This window comes from Lepisosteus oculatus, chromosome 5 (assembly GCF_040954835.1).
Source record: "Lepisosteus oculatus isolate fLepOcu1 chromosome 5, fLepOcu1.hap2, whole genome shotgun sequence".
NCBI classification, from domain to species: Eukaryota; Metazoa; Chordata; class Actinopteri; order Semionotiformes; family Lepisosteidae; genus Lepisosteus; species Lepisosteus oculatus.
The window spans coordinates 49,035,951-49,054,948 of record NC_090700.1 but is presented as its reverse complement, the minus strand read 5'-3'; the positions used below and the strand labels follow the sequence as shown (position 1 = coordinate 49,054,948).

General features: G+C 40.2%; 1 protein-coding gene across 5 annotated transcripts in view; it reads right to left on the bottom strand.

The window, feature by feature from the left end:
• lrrk1 (leucine-rich repeat kinase 1) overlaps positions 1-17,778 on the bottom strand; it is a 49,625-nt gene extending 31,847 nt beyond the window's left edge. For 2 of the 5 annotated variants that reach the window (XM_015343328.2, XM_015343332.2), the window contains exons 1-8: positions 17,243-17,426; positions 14,438-14,592; positions 8,393-8,559; positions 5,212-5,383; positions 4,610-4,789; positions 2,893-3,041; positions 1,542-1,768; positions 1,051-1,178 (exon numbers count right to left, since the gene is read on the bottom strand). In XM_015343328.2, the coding sequence (XP_015198814.2) occupies positions 1,051-1,178; positions 1,542-1,768; positions 2,893-3,041; positions 4,610-4,789; positions 5,212-5,383; positions 8,393-8,559; positions 14,438-14,504 (1,090 nt within the window). In that variant the 5' untranslated portion in view covers positions 14,505-14,592; positions 17,243-17,426. Of the gene's footprint in view, positions 1-1,050; positions 1,179-1,541; positions 1,769-2,892; positions 3,042-4,609; positions 4,790-5,211; positions 5,384-8,392; positions 8,560-12,233; positions 12,501-14,437; positions 14,593-17,044; positions 17,199-17,242; positions 17,427-17,650 lie in introns of those variants that run through there. The other 3 variants (XM_015343331.2, XM_015343330.2, XM_015343333.2) reach the window with 3 other exon arrangements.
• Between the last annotated feature and the right edge of the window lie 1,220 nt (positions 17,779-18,998).

Sequence of the window (18,998 nt, the reverse complement as noted above, 5' to 3'; positions counted from 1 at the left end):
TTTCTCCCTACTTGGGGTTCTAACACCAACAAGATTTACAAGACTTTCAAGATCTAGGTTTATCTAAGGTCTCAACTTGCAGTAACCTTCTCAGTGCATAATATACAGATCAAGTCAATTATTTTACCATTCCCTAACATCGGTTTAATCCCTGATCACAGCTACCATCTGGGAAAAGATATTTTTCCCACAGGCTGTCAGGCTCCTCAACACCCTGGAATCCACTTGCACCCACTCTGATTCCAGAAACAGGGTTTATATCCCCCCAGTGTGTTGTTTATATTGTATTATGTATTTACCGTGTCATTTGCACTTGGCACTATGTGTATCCTGTCTACAATGTCTATGTCAGTGTCCTGTCTGTATTTGCACCGCGGACCAGGAAGAATGATATTTCGTTCCACTGTTTACTAATTATTTGTCAGACAGACACCTAAGATCACAAATGCTGTCATATTAATATTGTACCGAACATGAAACTGTTTGAAAACATAAACAGCAAAAGAATTTAAAACTTGCAGTTTTTCAGTTTACGGCCATTTCCAATGAATGATTTATAAATATGTCTTGTTTTGCACTAAGGAATCTTTCATTTTCCTTTCAAAAGTGGCTCCCAACACACAGAGGCAGAACAGATTAAAATTTCATGCCGAAGTCTGCATCACACTGGAAAAAGATGCTTTTAGGATGCTAATGGAGACTGTAAGAGGGATTAATTTATTTAAAGATCCCATAATAATAAATTAATCATCCATGTTCACATTTTATTCCATCCTTGAGTTTTCGTATTGATGTTGACAACTCTGGTGTTCGAAATGTGAAGAGATGTGTTGATTAAATAACCAGGTTCAGTCGACTATTCTGTAGAAAAAATTGCCTTTTTAGGGTAACAGGAAGCTGAAATTTCCAATTTCAGCCCACGCATTTCATCACATTTGTACTTATGTGTTTTTCACCTGTAAAACCTTCTGTATGACCAAGCAGCCCTGCCCCTTCATGTGAGCCCACTCTTTGTGACTGACATTGTTGCTACATCGTACACTACCGTACCATTTGGAACATCGAATAACATCACCAGCTTGTTCTTAGCTGCTATGAGCTTCTGTAGGCTTTTGAGGTGTAACAGCCCGGAGGGAAGACTGACCATCTCATTTTGCGAAAGGTTGATCTCGCGTAACCTTTAAGAAAAAGAAAATACCCAGACTGAGCACAAAAGATCCATGTGATTGCTTCATAATTAAACCAAAAACACACCAACAGCGAAAAGCAATGTATCTTAAGATATTGTCAAGCAGTGTTTTCACTGAAGACATAATAATCCTCACTTTTGTAGATACTGGTGGATACTTTACTCCCACATACTGTACAATGTTACTGTACCATCTGTGGGATTATGACTAATGCTTCTGAAACAGAATCCCTCCTAAAAATTGGGATTCAACCGTAATCTACTTTTTTAACTGCTGGTTGTAAACGTATTTTTGCTCAGTTGGATTCTGTAAAAAAACAGGCCTCCCTCCTGATGGGAAGCGGACACACACCACGTGCAGATGATTTCTTTGGAGGAGCGGCCAGCGGGCAGGTCTTTCAGCTGATTGTCGGAGAGGTCAAGGCGCTGCAGGTGGATGAGCCCCCAGGGGACGACAGAGGGCAGGTCGGAGAGGCTGTTGGAGGAAAGGTCTAGCTGGGTGATGCGGCACGAGATGTCCATGAGCCAGTCCAGGTCCAGCCAGGGCAGCTTCAGCTGGGCCCAGCGCACCGACAGAGCCTGGAGGAGACACAGACGCAGAAAATCAGTCCCTGACTTTCATTCGTAGACTGTGTGTGGGTTAGTTAGAAAAAGCTCTCAGTATGGCAAAGGTATCAACGTCTCAGAATTTAACATTCACAAATTCGCTAGTTCGCGATGCGGTCTGGCCAACAGGATCTTGTATGGAAGAAGAGCCAAGCAGGATGAAACTGAGCCAAAGGTGGTTAAGCACATCTTGCAAATGAGCTGCTCAGTTAACTAGAATCATGGGACCAATCTAGCTAGTGAGTGAGCTTCTCCCTGCCTCCTGCCCAAGCACCCACTACCCAGCATTCCCATGTCAGCGTGCTCTTGTATCTGTATTGTAACGTCAGTGTAGAAGGCGTGAAGAATGATAGGCTGGAGATGACTTTACAGGTTTAATCGCCCTTTTCATCATGGAGGCAAAGACACAAAGTGCAGTTTTATTTTAACTAATTTCTAGAAGCTGGTGATGACTACTGTTTGTTTGAATCAATCAATGTTATTTTAAGTAACTTAAATTTAAACTTTAATTAACTTCAAGCCAATACATTAGTACTGGAGATAACATACTGTACAAGAGATAGCATAAGGTTATTTATGACCTTTATGACCTATACATACTACTGCATATACTGTAGAACATTACACAACAGTACATGGGGTGAATTAGGTTATATGCCAAACTGGCCATTAGCAACAGTTCTCTGCCCCAGACCTTCATGAATGTCGAAACCCTACTGTATTCCCTTACACAACTTCTCTTCATGTTTATGGAAGTAAAACAAAATCTCAGCTATGTACGGAGATCTGTATAGAGAAAAAGCTACAAACTCCATGACTGTGAAAATCTAAGATGAGAAAAATCCACAGCTGTAAAGAGAGAAGCATGAATAAAAAAGAGGAGACAGAGAAGGGGTTGTTTTAAGGTGAACAATAACTTCTTCCTGCTATTGACTTGCCAGCCATGTTCACTGAATTACACCCGGATTATGTGCATTTAAATGTTGAAAAGAGACGCATATACTGTAGTACAGCAGCCCTGCTCTCTGATACAGCAGCTCATGAATGCCTTCCTGGTGAACTGTAAGGTCAATAAGCAAAACTGCACTGTTACTCACATCACTCAGCTCTCCACTGCACTCTGGATCACTAGGTTCTATGTAGTGTTTCCTTAGAAGTTGCTTGAAGAAGGCAGGGTGGTCCATCAGGGTATAGGATGTGAACACAGCCCCATTTTGCAGCAGAAAGGTGGAAATCTCTTCATTTCCTAACGAACATAAGAAAACGGGTCGATTTTCAAAGTTAAGGACATCCCCAGCCAAACCTACAGTACATTATGTAAGGAAGTACAGTTCTATGCACAAATAAAAAAAGAGGAAATGGCCTGTTTGAAATCCAAAATGTTTTCTATACTCTGTGCCATATCCTGTTTTGCTCAAGATTTCATTGTTTTAAACAAGATTTGATTTTTTTAAACATATTTTGTCTTTTCAAAACTATGCTTTGAAAAAGCTTTGATCACCTCTACTAGAATATGATCACAATGCATTAAATGTATGGAGTTGTGTGTGAAATACCTTCATCTTCCAAGTATTGAAGTTTCAAGCAATGATTGTGCATTTCCTGTGCAAGTGCATACAAACCTTTCCCTGCCCACAGCAAAAACAAATTACTGAAACCTTCCTCTTTGTTGTATAATTAGGAAATAAACGAGCAGGGTACAATGCTCTCAGCCCAGTCAATGGACAGTGGACAACTGAGTGAGAACTCAGTACTTTTCACGAGCAAACTCAGTTTGACAGAATGGCAAAATACTATGTGGAGGGCAGGAGTACAGTACATTTAAGCCTTCCCCTCATGTAAAAAAGGCTCTTGACTGGACTGATAAGGACAGTTTTATACACATTGTATTCTAGAAACTGGTTTCCAGTTCATAATGGAATGTTTTATCAGCCTCTTTCAGGAACTAGCAAGGATCCAGATTTCCGACTGCTGTCCCAGCTGTCCAATTTTAAATACAGAACACCTGCAATGTGGCTCAGCAACAAAGAAGTCTGAGTTTAACCTGACTGGGACTAGGAGAGATATGTGACAACTGGACATTGCAATATTCTTTCTGCGCTGGTGTTTAAATATACATTCTTTCTATACATGTGCCTTTTCCTAACACACCTTTCATGCTGTATCTATGTACAAAAAGCACCTGGGAATGCCCGTCCTTGACAGTACTGTACATCCAAGGGCAGGAGAGAAAGCTAGTGCCTTCCTGCTCAGCTCTCCAGAGGGCTGTTCATAATAAACATATTTCAAAAGCACACTGCATAGCGCAATGACTTCTTGCATCCCTACAGCTGCGCAAAACTACAACTGTCAAACTCTACTCCGAGGCACAGAATGAAAAAAAAAATGCAACGTCCATCTGAGGTCTGTCGCCATTGCGGGGTTAACAGTGCGCGGCCTTTGATTTTTGCAGAAGTCCCTGAGCCGGAAGGAGCGTGGTGCCCAGCGAAGTGAAAATGAGCATGCTGCAGGCAATAGAAAAAAGGGAAGTGTAGGAAAGCCGCGAGAAAGCCGCGAGAAAGACATAAACTGTCTTTAATGTTGACTGGCTCCTCTGAACTGTCCCTTCCCCAAAAGGGGGAACAGGGGGTTTCATACTTGGGTGTTGCCAGAACATGTGGCTCAATCAGTTGAATGAATGGCCTCCTTCCACCAGAGACATTCTGATGTAACGAGGAGCCCTGTGTTTTCACAAAGCCTGAGAAAGAACTCCACCCCCGGACACTCTAGAAGCATCTGCTCAGCATTTCCCTTCTGGGATATGGCCTATCCCACCTGCTCTCGCTGCCGCGTAGAGTGGTAATCCTGTAATGACAGCGAAGTCGTGAGTTCTTATTGCACAGTTTTCAGCATCAGCCTGGTAGGTGAGCACCAGCAGCTTCACTACCTCCAAATGGCCCTGCTGGCAGGCTGTTGCCAGCATCCAGTTCAGTAAGTCTTTCTGGACACAAGGCCCTGGAAAAACAGAACAATTACAATCAACTCACTACATCACTTCACAGGGACCCTAACAAACACACTCCTGCATATCCCCAAAATGTGTCTGAGCAAAAACTTGTTATGTCAACAGACAAAACATGAAAAACATCTGAAACAATACAATGATGCTTCTGTAGAGCAGGGAAGCCAGACTGAAACGGCTGTTCGGTATTTGATCAAGTGTAGCAAAATAAATAGGGGCTATAAAAGAGATTCTCTTTTCTGACTCTAGCTTATAGCATTGCCCCACATTTTTATGGTATTCTGCATTAAACTGCAGAAAATGAAGAAAAAAATCCTGTAACTCTCATTTTCTTTTAAAATTAATCCGAAAATATACTATAAAAACAACAGCCTACAACAGACGCCCTCCAAAGTGTCACTCCCCTGAGACTCACCTGGTATGGAGTCCAGTAGCTCCTTGACCACATGCTCATGACCAAAATATGCAGCAAGTACAGCCGGATTGTCCTCACTGGGCTGTTTGGGCACCTGCACTCTGACCTCCTTCAGCAGATACTGAACACTCTCCAGGTCTCCACTCCCAGCAGCAAGGGAAAGAAGCTGATGCTTTATCAAAGTCACGGAACAAAACACAGTATGTCAGAGGATTTCTCTCTGTTCCTCAGGGTCTGAAACCTATAAACAAAAAGCCTCATTGTTCAAACAAGACATCTCATGTGTCAGATTCTGTTCTCTAGAATGTCACTTCCTTCTTTTCAGGTACTTTAAACAGATAAAAATCTGTCAGAATTATCAGTAGCCTTGTTCCTTAGCAAAATGTTCAGTAACTGTATCTCTGCATGTAGTACAACTGTGGTTGTAGATGGATGAGGAAGATTTTGCAGTGTGGGAGAAATGGTTTGGCTCCTGTGCTATAAAAAATCCCCTAAAAGAAATATTTTAGAATATAGTAACAGAGCAGTAAACCTGGCCAAAAAATGACATTACACATTTGAAAGCATTACTACCAAAACCACACATTAAGCTCCTTACCATAAGATTAGTTTTAAAAAATGATAATCCAGGGTTTATATACAGTGTATGGCTTTTGCAGATAATGAAATTCATGCACAATTTGCTATTGAAAAGCACTAATAAGAAATAAATCATTTCTCTAGTGCGAGTCTTTCATTTTAAATAAATTAAAATATAATTTATGCTTTATTTCATTGTTTACAAGTTTGAAATCCTATTAGAGTGTCTATGATGTCTATGCTGTAGCATATAAAATTATTAAAACAGTTACCTTCCCCCATAATTCAATTTGTTACAAAAATAAATCTGGAAAACTGTGAAAATAGCCACTTGTCCATTGTTCTGAAATTAATGCTGACATTAATTGCTCATATTAATGCTTCAGAGAACGAAAAATTTAAATGAAGTGCACAGCAACACTAGATAAAATCTCCACAGTCTCCTGGGTCTCAAGAAGCTTCTTTTTAGAGTTAGAGTAACTTGACACAAATCAACAAATATTGAGACAATGTCAGCCAGTCACAGAACACTGAAATTAGCAAACCATTTCTGTCAGGTTTTTTCAAGAATGGTAACATTTTGTTTGCCAATACGTCTGACTTGAGCGTTTGGCAATAATAATATTTCCTAGCATTGTTATAGCTCCATAACAAAGAAAATAGATACTCGGTGCACTACAATTACCGGGTTATACAAATGAAAAAAAAAATCCATGTAAATTTGCACAGGGGCACAAACAACCCTGTTGAAAATGTCAAAGATCAGCTCCTGGTGTTTCATTCTAAGACGCAGAAGATAAAACTCTCCCAGCATCGCTGGTCTGCAGATGGGTAATGCAGAGTGTAGGGGGATTATGTGTCTATAATACCGAGACACTGAATAATCCTTTCCACTGAAATAAGCACTTTGTATATACTGTACATGTTTTTACTGTATATATACAGATATAGATATCCTGTATGGAGCGGTGTGGGAGGTATGCACTGTATACTATATATACTGTATGTACATGTACTGTACCTCCCACACCAGAGCAGTTTAATCAAATAAATGTAATCATTATGTCAGAAATATGTCAGGGGCCACCTGCTGTTAGGTCTCTTTTCCAGAATGCCTCTAACGCTTGGCAGTTCATTAACATCTAAACAGGGTCAGCAAAGGCTCTTACAAAGGTAGGGGAATTTCCCAGATCACACTTCCATTCATCAACCCCAGAACTTGCTACCACCACCAGCTCTTAATGCTGCAACTTTCACACTCTGCTTTCATGTGAAAAGATGCCAAAAAGCCACTTTCCGCTGCTGCCGTTTCCCCGTTATCCCTAATGGGCGGGAGCAAGGCCATTATCTGTCAGAGCCGCAGCATCACTGATCACATTACTTGGCTTGCTAATGTAATTGCAGGCAGCATCACATTTGCTGTTCCCCTTTGCCCTGCTTTCGAAACCACTTTCAGTGGAGCCGGAGATGCATGCACCTTTTCTATAACCGTCTCTTTCTTGGCTGTAGGACTTCAGGACCTTTAATGCACGCGTTTGTGGCTGTTGTCTGAACCTTCGGAACTGAGCTGGTGTCTTCAAAGTGCACGCACGAAATAATTATTTTATAAACGGGCGAAGGGAATGACTTCATTGCCTCATTGGTTGTTTAGCATTAGCATCATCAGCACTGCAACTATTTACTGACAGCTACAGACATGACAGCCCTTCTCACAGGTGCTCAGTGCCCTATACTCATTTCATGCTCTCACTGTGGACCACAATTATACAAGACTACCCCTACCCCAGAGCTAAGAGCATGTACAGCACTGCAAATACAAGAATGCCATAAGCATTACTGGTCCCTGGCTTTCACGTCTCTTTTGTTGAAAACCTGTCACCCTCAACCACACCAAGTAGCGATGGATGCTTTTGTAAAATCTTTCGGGCCTCATGAGGGATACTCGGGTCAAACACGGCACATCCGTGCTAAACACTCTGTACTGTACGCTCTCCGACAACATCCGCATTATTCAAAGTAGCATGAAAAATTAAAAACATGCCAAAACTCATAATCATTATTCCCTTTGCTTGGCAGTGAGCGCTACAAAACAAGAAAATTGCACTGGATCTAAGCATAGAGTCTGTAAACAGTTTCCTGCAATGTCAATAATAGTATCCAGTACTTCCTTTTTTTCCAGGAGCTACTGACAAACTGCCAGGCATCTCAGTGCTTTCATTTTCCCTTTACTGAAGAAGACAATGGGGATGAAAAGCCAGGTGACCTTCCTTTCAACGTCTCAAGGCGCAACATCAAGTTGTGCTCCGATAAGTAACCCGACACAGCCCCTCTGGTATGTTTTATTTCCTGCACGGCTAAATTATTTCCATATATGCAATGATTCTTCAACAGAATCAGAAAAAAGTGTTCAGGGATTTAACTGACTTTTAAAGAACATGCTATTGGAAAAAAACAAAAAGGAGACAGCAGAGAGAAGGCATAATATTTCATAATGGCATTTTCTTCTATTTTGGAGCCGACCATGCGCACACTGATGATGCTACCTGCACAGATACCCTCCCATCCCCACCCCCAGCTGTAAGAATCAATGCTGTGCTCTTACCTTCTCCAGCTGCGCCCTGCTGGTCTCCCCACACGAGAGCCTAATCAGCTCCCGGGCCTGTCGGCTCTCTCCGGCTCGGTAGGCGGCCTGGATGTTGTCGATGGTCGGGGACTGACTCAGAGCGGTACTGCCCAGGATGGACTGCTTGCTTCCCATGTCCACAGTGCCTGCCACAGAAGCAGAGAGAGCAGCCCCCCACATGTCAGTCGGGCTACAGCATCCATGCCGTGCTGCGCTCCAACAGCCTCGTTCAGCAGGAGCGCAAAATATAGGTCACAGATATAAAGAATGCATACACAGTAACTCCCTAACGGATCAACTTATTGCACATGGAGCACAGGTTGGGAAAGTGTAAAAGCTGCCCCCTTCTCTCCATGGTCTGCCTGTAACTCCAATTCAAGAGAGAAGGACAGTAGGCAGACTTTTAAGAAGAAGGAGACAAGTATTTATTGGGATATGTAATTGACAAGACCTCAGTGTAATGACTTAATCAAAATCAGATGGGACTGTACTACAAACCGAAGCTTCTGTGTGCTCAATGAACCCTAAAGCAAAAATGAAATGTGTCCTTGTTAACAAAACGAGTGAATGCAGTTCAAAGGGAGAAATAACATTCTGCCCAAATCCCCCAAAACTGCCTGGTTCGAGCAGGGTTTTGTTGCGCAACATATATTGTTACGACAGGGTATTTCCAGTAGGTGAAAGATTATAGTGCTCGTTTACATCCCATTTAAAAGAAAAGAACCCTAGGCTAATCAAATTAAGGATCAGCAATCCCAGCTTTTCTTTATCTTGTCTCACAAATAAGTGCCTGTGTTTCAGACGTCTCCCAGCCATTGGTGAACTCACAAAATAAATATTCCACATTTCATTTGGACAGTTGAATCACCCGAAACACTGTTTGTCAATAACTACAGTAGGTCAGAACATACTGTAAGGAATCCTTCCATTATACTTCCCTGGATACTGAGGCTATAAGTGAGGCTACCTGCACTGGAGAAAGCATTGAAGAACAAAAATATTTTTAGGTTTAAATTGTTTTTGATTAGTAGTGTGTGATTGGTGTATTGTGATTGGTAAATCACAAATTATTAAGGTATTTCGCACCGCTTTGGGGAAAAGAAGGGCTTACATCATGAGGTCATCATCATAACATTTTCCTTGGTAATATAATGTTACTTATTTTGAACAAAAGGAACCTGTATGTGAATAGACATACAGTAATACATAATATGCAAAGGAACAAGTAATAGGTTTATTCCATGCTGAAAAAAAGAAGAAAGAAAACAACGTTTCGGCCGTGGAGCCTTGGCCGTCAAACCTGAAGAAGGCTCCATGGCTGAAATGTTGTGTTTTCTTTCTTCTTTTTTTCAGCATGGAATAAACCTATTACTTGTTCCTTTGTAGCCTACGCATGCTGACGCTGCTATCCACCTGAACTAATACATACTGTAATACTGTTCACTACAATGAAAACTTGGATCCATTACAGGTTCTAAGTGCAAACTGCACAAATAATATACTTAAAGCAAAAAGATGATTAAGGTACTGTACATACAGTATCTACAGAGAATTAAGAAACCGGAAAAGTCAGCTAAAAATACACCCCTGTATATGTACTGTAGCTACTATTGCAGCAGGCCACACAATTTTATCTTAAGAAACATAATAGGGCTCTAAGATTTTTATGCTACAGAGCTGTAACTAGCACTGTTTTGAGGAAGCTAAAAGTCTTATGACAGCCTCTTTAATTTCCAGTACACTGCATCTTGATAACAAAGCTATATGAATAATTAAGCATCTGAGTCAGACAGCCATCTGAGAAAGCCTCAGGGACTGTAACCATTAGAACATAAACCAGATATCAATACAGCCTATACAGGACTAAGGCCAGGAACCCTGAAGGGCAAAGAGTAGAGGACAAGCATCAGAGTTAATATTAAGGAAACTACAACAAAGGCATATTTGGAAATTGCCAGTGTCCACTTGTAGAACACACACATTCCAGGTCAGGACAGGACACCAGCCTTTGTTATTTGGGAGACTGATAGCCTGTGGACAGACGTAGTATAATTCTGTAGAGATGGCTTTTTAAAATCTAAATACCATGATCTTCTGTAGTATATTAATACATCATGATCAATACACAAAATGTATAACTTTAAATTAATCCTTACACGGAAAATGCGCTTATTTCAGACTCCAATTAGCAGTGTCTTTATATTTATATTTGCTTGGTACTGGTAAATACATTGACTGCTATCAAAACGAAGGACAAAACTACATGCATTAAACCCCTCTTTCCTGTATTCTACTGGATCAGCATGATCTAAGGGGCTTGTTTTGCATTTCAGCAAAAATAGACACTGCTGGGCCTTTCAGCATCGATACCTTGTTTTCCTCTCAGTACAAATATGAAAGGAAGCAGAACACCACCACTTTAAAGAAACTGATCGATACTTAAAAAGAGACATCTGCTCAGTGCAGGAAGACTCTTTCAGCTTTTTTAAAAAGCAACCGTTTTTCATGTGAGGAAAATAAAATGGCTGAAAAAGTTTAAAAAATAAGGTTCAGTCCCTCTCCTATAAACTCAATTAGCTTTGAAAACCAAAGGTCTTAACTGCCTGTTGGAGAATATATGTTTTATGGCGTATATTGTTATCTCTTGGTACTTCATCACCAAAATACAGGTATTCCATAAAATATTAGCAGTGTGACAGATGATCTAGGTTTAAAAAAAAAAACAAAGACTGCCTTCTCATTGAGAGTGTAATGAATGCATTGGCTTTGCTGTGATCCCTTAAATCTTCAGATGATTGGGCATTGGACAGTATTGGAGTTATTTCCTGGCATGTTTACGGACTTATGAGAGAAAAAAATGAAATAAAGCTGATGATAGGCATTTCATGACAATGCTTAAGATGAAAAAAGAGAATAAATCCCACATTTAGACCTTACTGTCCCACATAATGGAACTGAAAACTAAAAATAGGTTTATAAAAATAACAACACAATCTCTGTTTTAAAAAAATGCAATAAGGATAAGACAGCAAAAACAACAATAAGAATAAAGCCTGAAAAAAAGTGGGTTGCAAGGATTGTAGGACATTTCTTACACAAAAGGTAATACACAAGCATAAAGCAAAGACAACCAGCAGGAACTGGTGTTTGTTTGAACAGTGGACACTAAAACACTGACCCAGGTTCATCTTTAGTTACAGTACATCTGTGCAAGGGACCACCAGTGCACAGCATTTTACCAACTCACAATATAAACCATAGAAATATGCTGGACCATGACTATACATACACTGTACTCTCATATACACATCAATTTATATACAGAATAAGCATACAAACAGCACATTTTAAAGCAGAAGCTCAGAACATTGTTACATCCGCCCAGCTGTGTCAAGTCAGGTGGCCAGCAAACCAAGGCAAACCCAGTGCAAAACAATGGAGTAAACACATCCCATCCTTTGGCAAAAACATTGGTAACACTTCATAAGACTATCTTTTTCATATGCTGCAAAGTAAATAATTATTTCTATACAGATTACGCCCCTAGAAGTTTATATTGTGGTACCAATACATAGATGCGCATCACATTGTATCACATAGGTTTTTCTTTAACACTGAAACAATGCAGTAACCAAACAATTTATTTTGTGCGTGCCTGAGCTTGTATAAGGGGAGATTTATTGCTGCTTAATCACTCCCTTAAGTGTAATAATTAAAATATTAAGATCAGAAGCAAATTCCCTCTCCAAAATAAGTAAAAAATAACACAAAAGGACCTCTCGGTCCTTATCAGACAGTATCGTACGTATTCTGCTCCTACCTTGTCATGTTGTGTGAGCAAATCTCTCTGGCACACCCAGCATCTTCAGTCTTACAAGGCTAGTTTGTTTTCACTTTAAAAGGAACGACAACACGGCTTGTGTCCTAACCCCGTTTCGTTTGGGGACGTTGGCCACAGTCCGGGGTGCGATCTCTCCCTCTCTGGTCAGGGGAGAGTCAGGGGATGCCTCTTCGTTTGGGAGGCAGGCTTTCCTGCTCAGCGCAAGGACAAGACTGGCCTGTGCTGCCCCACTACCCATTACAGTGAAATCCAGCCCTCCCAATCCTGACTGGAGATGCACAGGGGAACAAATCTCTCTGTCGCCTTGGGGTGACCTCCAAGCCTGAATTCACTAGTGGAGCAGCAGATGGCTTAAGCACCATGCTACGGGATTAATACAGTCTCCTTTCTCCCTGCTTTGGAGCATTTGGACAGAACAACACTGTACTATATTCCATGAGTAAACACAGCACTATTGTATTCCATCTGCAAAATGACAGGATGAGATTGCCTCCTTGAAGAACTGATTTGTAATTCTATACACTGGGTATAGTTTTTTTTTTAACTGTGAAATATTACTGCAATATTTGTTTTTATTTTTAAGATAATTAAAAATAATGTATTTTGAATATTTTTTTTTTCAGGTTCCACACATAGATTTCCCCCTTCTGTTTTCCAGGGCCAAAATGTCAGTTTTGCACCCCTTTGAATCCGGACTCATTAAACACAGCTGTCAATTTCAATAGCAACCTGGCTCCTTGCAGCTGAACAGTAAAAAGATGTGCATGAGAGTAAGCATGGTTTAAAACAGCGTTGTGATTATAGACCGTATTTGTTGTAAAGCTGATTATGAACATGGAGAAATACTGTATACTGGTCCTGCCGTAATTTTGTGTTGTGCGCAGCACTTTACAGGAGAGAAAGCAGTAATTTCCCATTAGCCCTCTATGGGTGAGAGGAAAAAAAACTCCCAAGAGGAAGAGTGCTCAACAAAAGCCTTCTGCACCTCCACTTCAGACAGCACTACAGATTTAAAACAGCTAAAAACAAAACTCATGTCATGCTACAAAGCTTTGCTGATGTTATTTGTCTCTTTCAGTTCTTGCTTCTATTTTTAAAGCTCAGATACTCCGATTTCCTGAAATGCTTTTTTTTATTTTACAGAAAACAGTTATATTTAATGCAGTTTAACTTGAAATTCTCTTGCTTCTTTTTTACTTCTGCAGATACAGTAGATGCATTAACCTTAATAATGTGGTGCTGAACGCAAAGTTAATTACTTTAAAGAAGTACTTTCAGGATGACTCCAGGTGAAAATACCAGAGTGCTCTGGTCTCCCACAAGAGAGGTTTTAACAAGGTATACTTTTAAAGAGATCTATAGTACAAGTCTTGCATGACTGTGACCACCATTCCTCTACGGTCAAGTTGTCTTTATTCCCCTATTTGTTACTTCACTATGAAACAGAAACCCATCTTCCCACACTGGGGAAGAAGATGCACAGTTAGGGACACCACTTCTGTATTTTATTTTTTACTTTTTGTTGTTTTTCAGAGGAATACCAACAGGGATAGCAAAAATCACATATGTATAAAAAATAAATATAAAGCACAGAACTAGAACATAAGTACAATATTTTAAGCTGCACAGCAAATATTAAGTTGTTAAAGGGTATATTGCTTGGAATATATAAGACTTTTAAAATATCATAAAATTCTGTGTACTGCAATTATAAGGTTAATTTCGTATTAAATAAAACAGGCGTACATTGCTGTACACAGAACTGAAAATCTCTGCAGGATCCAAAAACCATCAGAAATGGATTCAAACTATGTAAACAGCACACAAACTAATTACATCTTGATGAAGTGTAAACACACCGAAAACACTGAAAGATTGAGAAACTGATTTAAGAAACATGAAGAGCATTTCAAAGGAGATCTCAATCAGACTAAAAGTGGAAGCCATAAAAAGGCTAGTCTGTCCAGGAAAAACCTATGCACTCACTTCTCCTGTCTGGGGTCAGTTATGACAAACCACATTTTTCTCCTTAGCTGCAGAAACTACTTCTGAAACAAAAAAACAACTAAATCAGCAGACGTATTGATCACTGGATGAAGTGTCAAAACCTGTCCTGCGGCAGCACAAAAAATGAAGATTTTTTTTCTATAATACCTTGAACGAAACGAACACTTTGTGCTTACCATCATGCTCGTCCATGCTGCCCTCCTCTCTGCCACTGGTCTCACTAGTGCCCACGGACCAGTACATCCTCTGCCAGGGTCACCCAGAGGGTAGGACAAATTCCGGTGGCCGTTTCTCAGGGCAAGAAAGCCTTCATGGCACAGCAGACGTGGTGCTGTTGGGATGATGCAGATGATCAGAGTGATGAAAACAGAAGCTCATTGGCTCCAAAATAAACTAAAAGGGGAAAAAAAACCTAACTTGATAAGCAAATAAAACTTTAGAACAGACCTTCAGAAACTGGGCCAACTAATCGCAGCTGTTTAATTGCTTTCTTTATTGTTTTATAGCTGTCATTGGTAACCAAAACACAACAAAATACTTTACGTTTATAACCTTGATTGAAGATTCACCCATCATCATAGGGAGGAAGGAATATAACTGTAAAAATCTAAAAGGTGCAATACTAACAAAGAGACAATGCGGGTATAGGAAACAACTTCTATGTCCTCATGGATATGAAGATTACATTTATTTTTAACTAAGAAAAAGTTATGCCAATTTTGAACGAAATATATAAATTGTCCTGAATTGAACTGTCTGGGTAGTATCCTTTGTTTAAAAGAAAAAAATATACATTCTCCTTCGATTTTCTAATCATCCTATGACATTTGTTCAAGTTAGACACCCCCACACTACGGTGATAATCTGGGAAAAACCTTCTGCAGTAAATCAAAGATAGGCAACACTCTTGAAGATGGCTCCAAGAAAGGACATCGAAGCACTGATTGCTCCTTTGTACAATCATACTATGGTGATATACTGGAAGCTATAAGATATAAGGTGCATCCGATTCGCACACAAAACAAGGATGGTTCTTTCTACAAAGCCGACATCATTCCTTTTTCCAGAAACAAAAACCAGTACTCTTAAATCATTCCTGTGGCACCTCAGAAGTCTGCCATTATCAGCAAGCTGGGCCACTGTGCAAAGATGTCCAAAAATTGACCGAAATGACCAATGCCACAATACAATAAACATTGAGGTGCCTTCCTTGGGCAAATTTCCAAAAGAGGTGTATTTTTAGCCTCTCAATGAAAAAAAAAAGAGTTAATACAGTTGATCAAAAGGAGTGACTCAAAAACATCATTAAACTCTGCGGATATGCAAAAGGATGTGAGGGTGTGTCAATCAAGTTCTGTCTCACACTAAGAGGAAAGACGAGTCAGGTATACATTGGGCCACCCATGACTCTTTCAAGAATCCAATACTTAGATGTTCATCCATAACAGTTACAGTAAAGGGAGCCACGGGGACAGTTTCTCCTGACAGCTTGTCTCCATTGTGAGCCTCTGTCAGGTGCCTGGAGTTTCAGAGTGGGCTTACAGAGGCCCTTTGCAGCTGGCTCGCAGTTACAATGCTCGGCTTCAGTGAGCAACAAGCTTTAACAGAAAAACAAGTCATTTCTACCGGCCTTGTAACGCAAGTAACAGACAGACATTACTCACTCCTCCCTGGACTGGATAACGCCTTTGGTTGCAAGCTGACAAATAAGAAATACTTTACTTTGTCAGGCAGACAGTAGCTGGGGGTTGTTCTTCATTATTATCAATAATAATATATTCACTACTAGCAGTGGTTGTATTCTATTCATTGGTAACCGAAATACTACAAAGCCTTCATCATTATGACCATCATTGAAAACTGCTCGGCACAAAGTTACAATTTTTGAAACCAGCGAATAAGCCTTTGGCAATCTAAGGAACTTTCTTTTTTAAATGGTGTAATCTGTATAACCTTCAGATAACCTGACAGGCTGCAGTCTCCTCTTGCAAAACAAGACAGGGTGAAAGTACTCACTCTTTTGCTTTCCAGAAATGACATAATTTCGTGATTTTAGATCAGCCAAGCTAAACAGAACATTTAATCAAATGTGACACTGGCGAATTGGATAGGATTAGAATACACGACTCGTATTACATTGTTTCTTTTTCTGTTTCAGTGGTATATAAAGTATATGCAGTACAATGAACTGACAATATCAGTACCTCAGTACTCAAAGGCCTGGATTTCAATCTAGCTACTAAATCTCCAGAAGTAGAATGCACGTGTTTCTCTTTCCATTTCCTTCCAGCACATCGAAAACACACGATAAGACAGTTCTAGCAAAGGTCCCTCACACCTGAAGAAGGCTCCACGGCCGAAACGTTGTGTTCTCTTTCTTCTTTTTTTCAGCATGCAATAAACCTATTACTTGTTCCTTTGCAGTTCTAGCAAAGCCGTGCTGTCTCAGGTCTGGATAGCCAAGAGATATACCCAGTCAATGAAACAAACCACTTCAATTACCAGTATTTACGGAAAGGTATTGAAAACAGCGTAAATATTGTAAACTGAAACAGATCAGATCTTATATGAATACACTTCAGAATATGTCAAAATATGTTTTGTCGGAGCAAATAGATATTTTTAATAACGGGAACCACTTCATATGGCGACATTCCTTTTAAATAATGATTTTAAAAAAACGTAACAAGAATCAAGAAAGAAATAAACATGTACTGCAACGACAAGCACGCACAACTTGCTCGTCGGACTGAGAATTACACTGTATCACTAAAAGTCACAACCTGCTAGAAGTGCTCGCTGTAACACGTCGGATAATTCAAGGGTCTTTCTGAACCGGCCGTTTCAGCAACAACTTCAAAGCTCAAAACAATCCAGGATCTCTTTTCTGAGGGGAAAAAAATCAGGCACTCCTTGTTTTCTCTGTCTTCTGCCTGTCGCAGTGACAACAGAAACCATTACAGCTTCCACAACTGACTTACCTCATAGTTTTCAAAGCAAACGTGACGTGGGATGGCCTTAATTAGGTAAGACAGACAAGTCAGAAGCTTACATCTTTCATTCGATTCTATAATAATCCGACATTTGTCTAGGCGTGCCTCTAAATGAGTTTGCAAAAAAAAAAGTGTGGACTGTCGGCGAGCAGTATTTAGCTACAGCTAATACTTCCTCAATCCTCAAAACCACTCTCTTCATTAGTTTAGAGCCAGCTGTGTAACGTCACCGCCTTCTGGGTCTGCAACTGTTTCACCTGGACGTGAGACAAGAACTTCACTTTCATCATGAAAATAATCATGTTAGCTACTTGAATTTAGCCATAAACGTAACGTGCATTCAAAAGAAATCGCACAAACTGTAACTCAGCTTTAAGACGGGGCTTTATACAGTACCTTAAACAGCATTCTCTGTGAAAAGAGCAGGCACAACTAATGACGCGCTCTCTGTTCGTATGGAGTTGTGCAGAGGTACAAGGCTACGTCCTACCTTCAATACTGGATACTTAGTGTACAGTATATCGACTAACTGCAGAAAAAGGCTAGACCCTGCTGCAGGACGGGGCTGGGCGTGATTAACAGGATAAAGAGAAAAGCAGAGCTGCAGCTGAGATCGCGGGAGGATATACTGTAGTCAGCTGTGGAGCTGCACCTCCCTCGTAGGACTTCAGCGCTTTTAGTTAAAAATACTTTTCTTTTGGCACAGCAGTCTTCCTAATTTGACATTACGGAAGAGCAAATGAAGGTTGGTCAGGAGATAAATTTGTTCGAACCTTTTCTTTTATTTTTGACGGACACTGCCTTAAAGCCTAATCCCAGCCTGAACCCTAACATTAAAACGAATCTAACCCCCAAATTGTCTAACCTCTGGAGTAGCTCCGCCCTTTATCATAAAGCAAGCCCTGCTTTAGCTACAGCCTGAACACTAGTTCTAATTCTATATTTAATCACACCCTGAGCCATAGCTCATGAACACAACTTGGCCCCAGTCTTAGTCCCCTTTCCAAAAAACAAAACAAAACCCAAATCCTAAATGCAGCTTCATCCCTAACCCTTCACCGAAACCTTAACCAATATATTAGATTATTTCATTCAGAGAAAAGAAGCATGTCTGACAAACGTCCTTTTGGGAAAATGGGTACAGTTTGGGAAAACTACAGTCCAAACATAGTACAGAAACCGGCTTGCTGTTGTTGTTGCATAAAACAAAATAGCAAATAATTTTTTTAAACTGAGATGTGTAAATGTATTTGGATGTGATGATGATTGTACCAACAATATGCACTCTTACAGAACCTGTGAGTTTATTCATTATTCAACCTGAAGCCTAGCATATACAATTGGTATACTGTATTAACTGGACCAGTCCGACTGAAGTACTTTGCTCAAAGGCACAACTGCAGAGCCCTTCCCACTACCCCAGAGCTTGGGGACAAACAGGAGACCAGAATCAGACAAACAAAGGATGTGAGGTGGGGAATAAAGAGTAGACTAAGACAGGTAAGTACTGAGGTGCCAAGCCATGTAGAGATTTATAGGTGAGCATGAGGATTTTGAAGTCGATACAAAACCCAATTGTAAGTCAGTTCAAGGACTCCAAGATGGGAGTAATGTGATCACTTGCACTTGATCTGACCAGGATCCTGGTTGCCGAATTCTAGACATACTGTAGTTTATTTAGTATAGTTTTGTTTAGTGGATTTAGATACCGTATCTCAACAAGTAGGGGATTGCAGTAATCAAT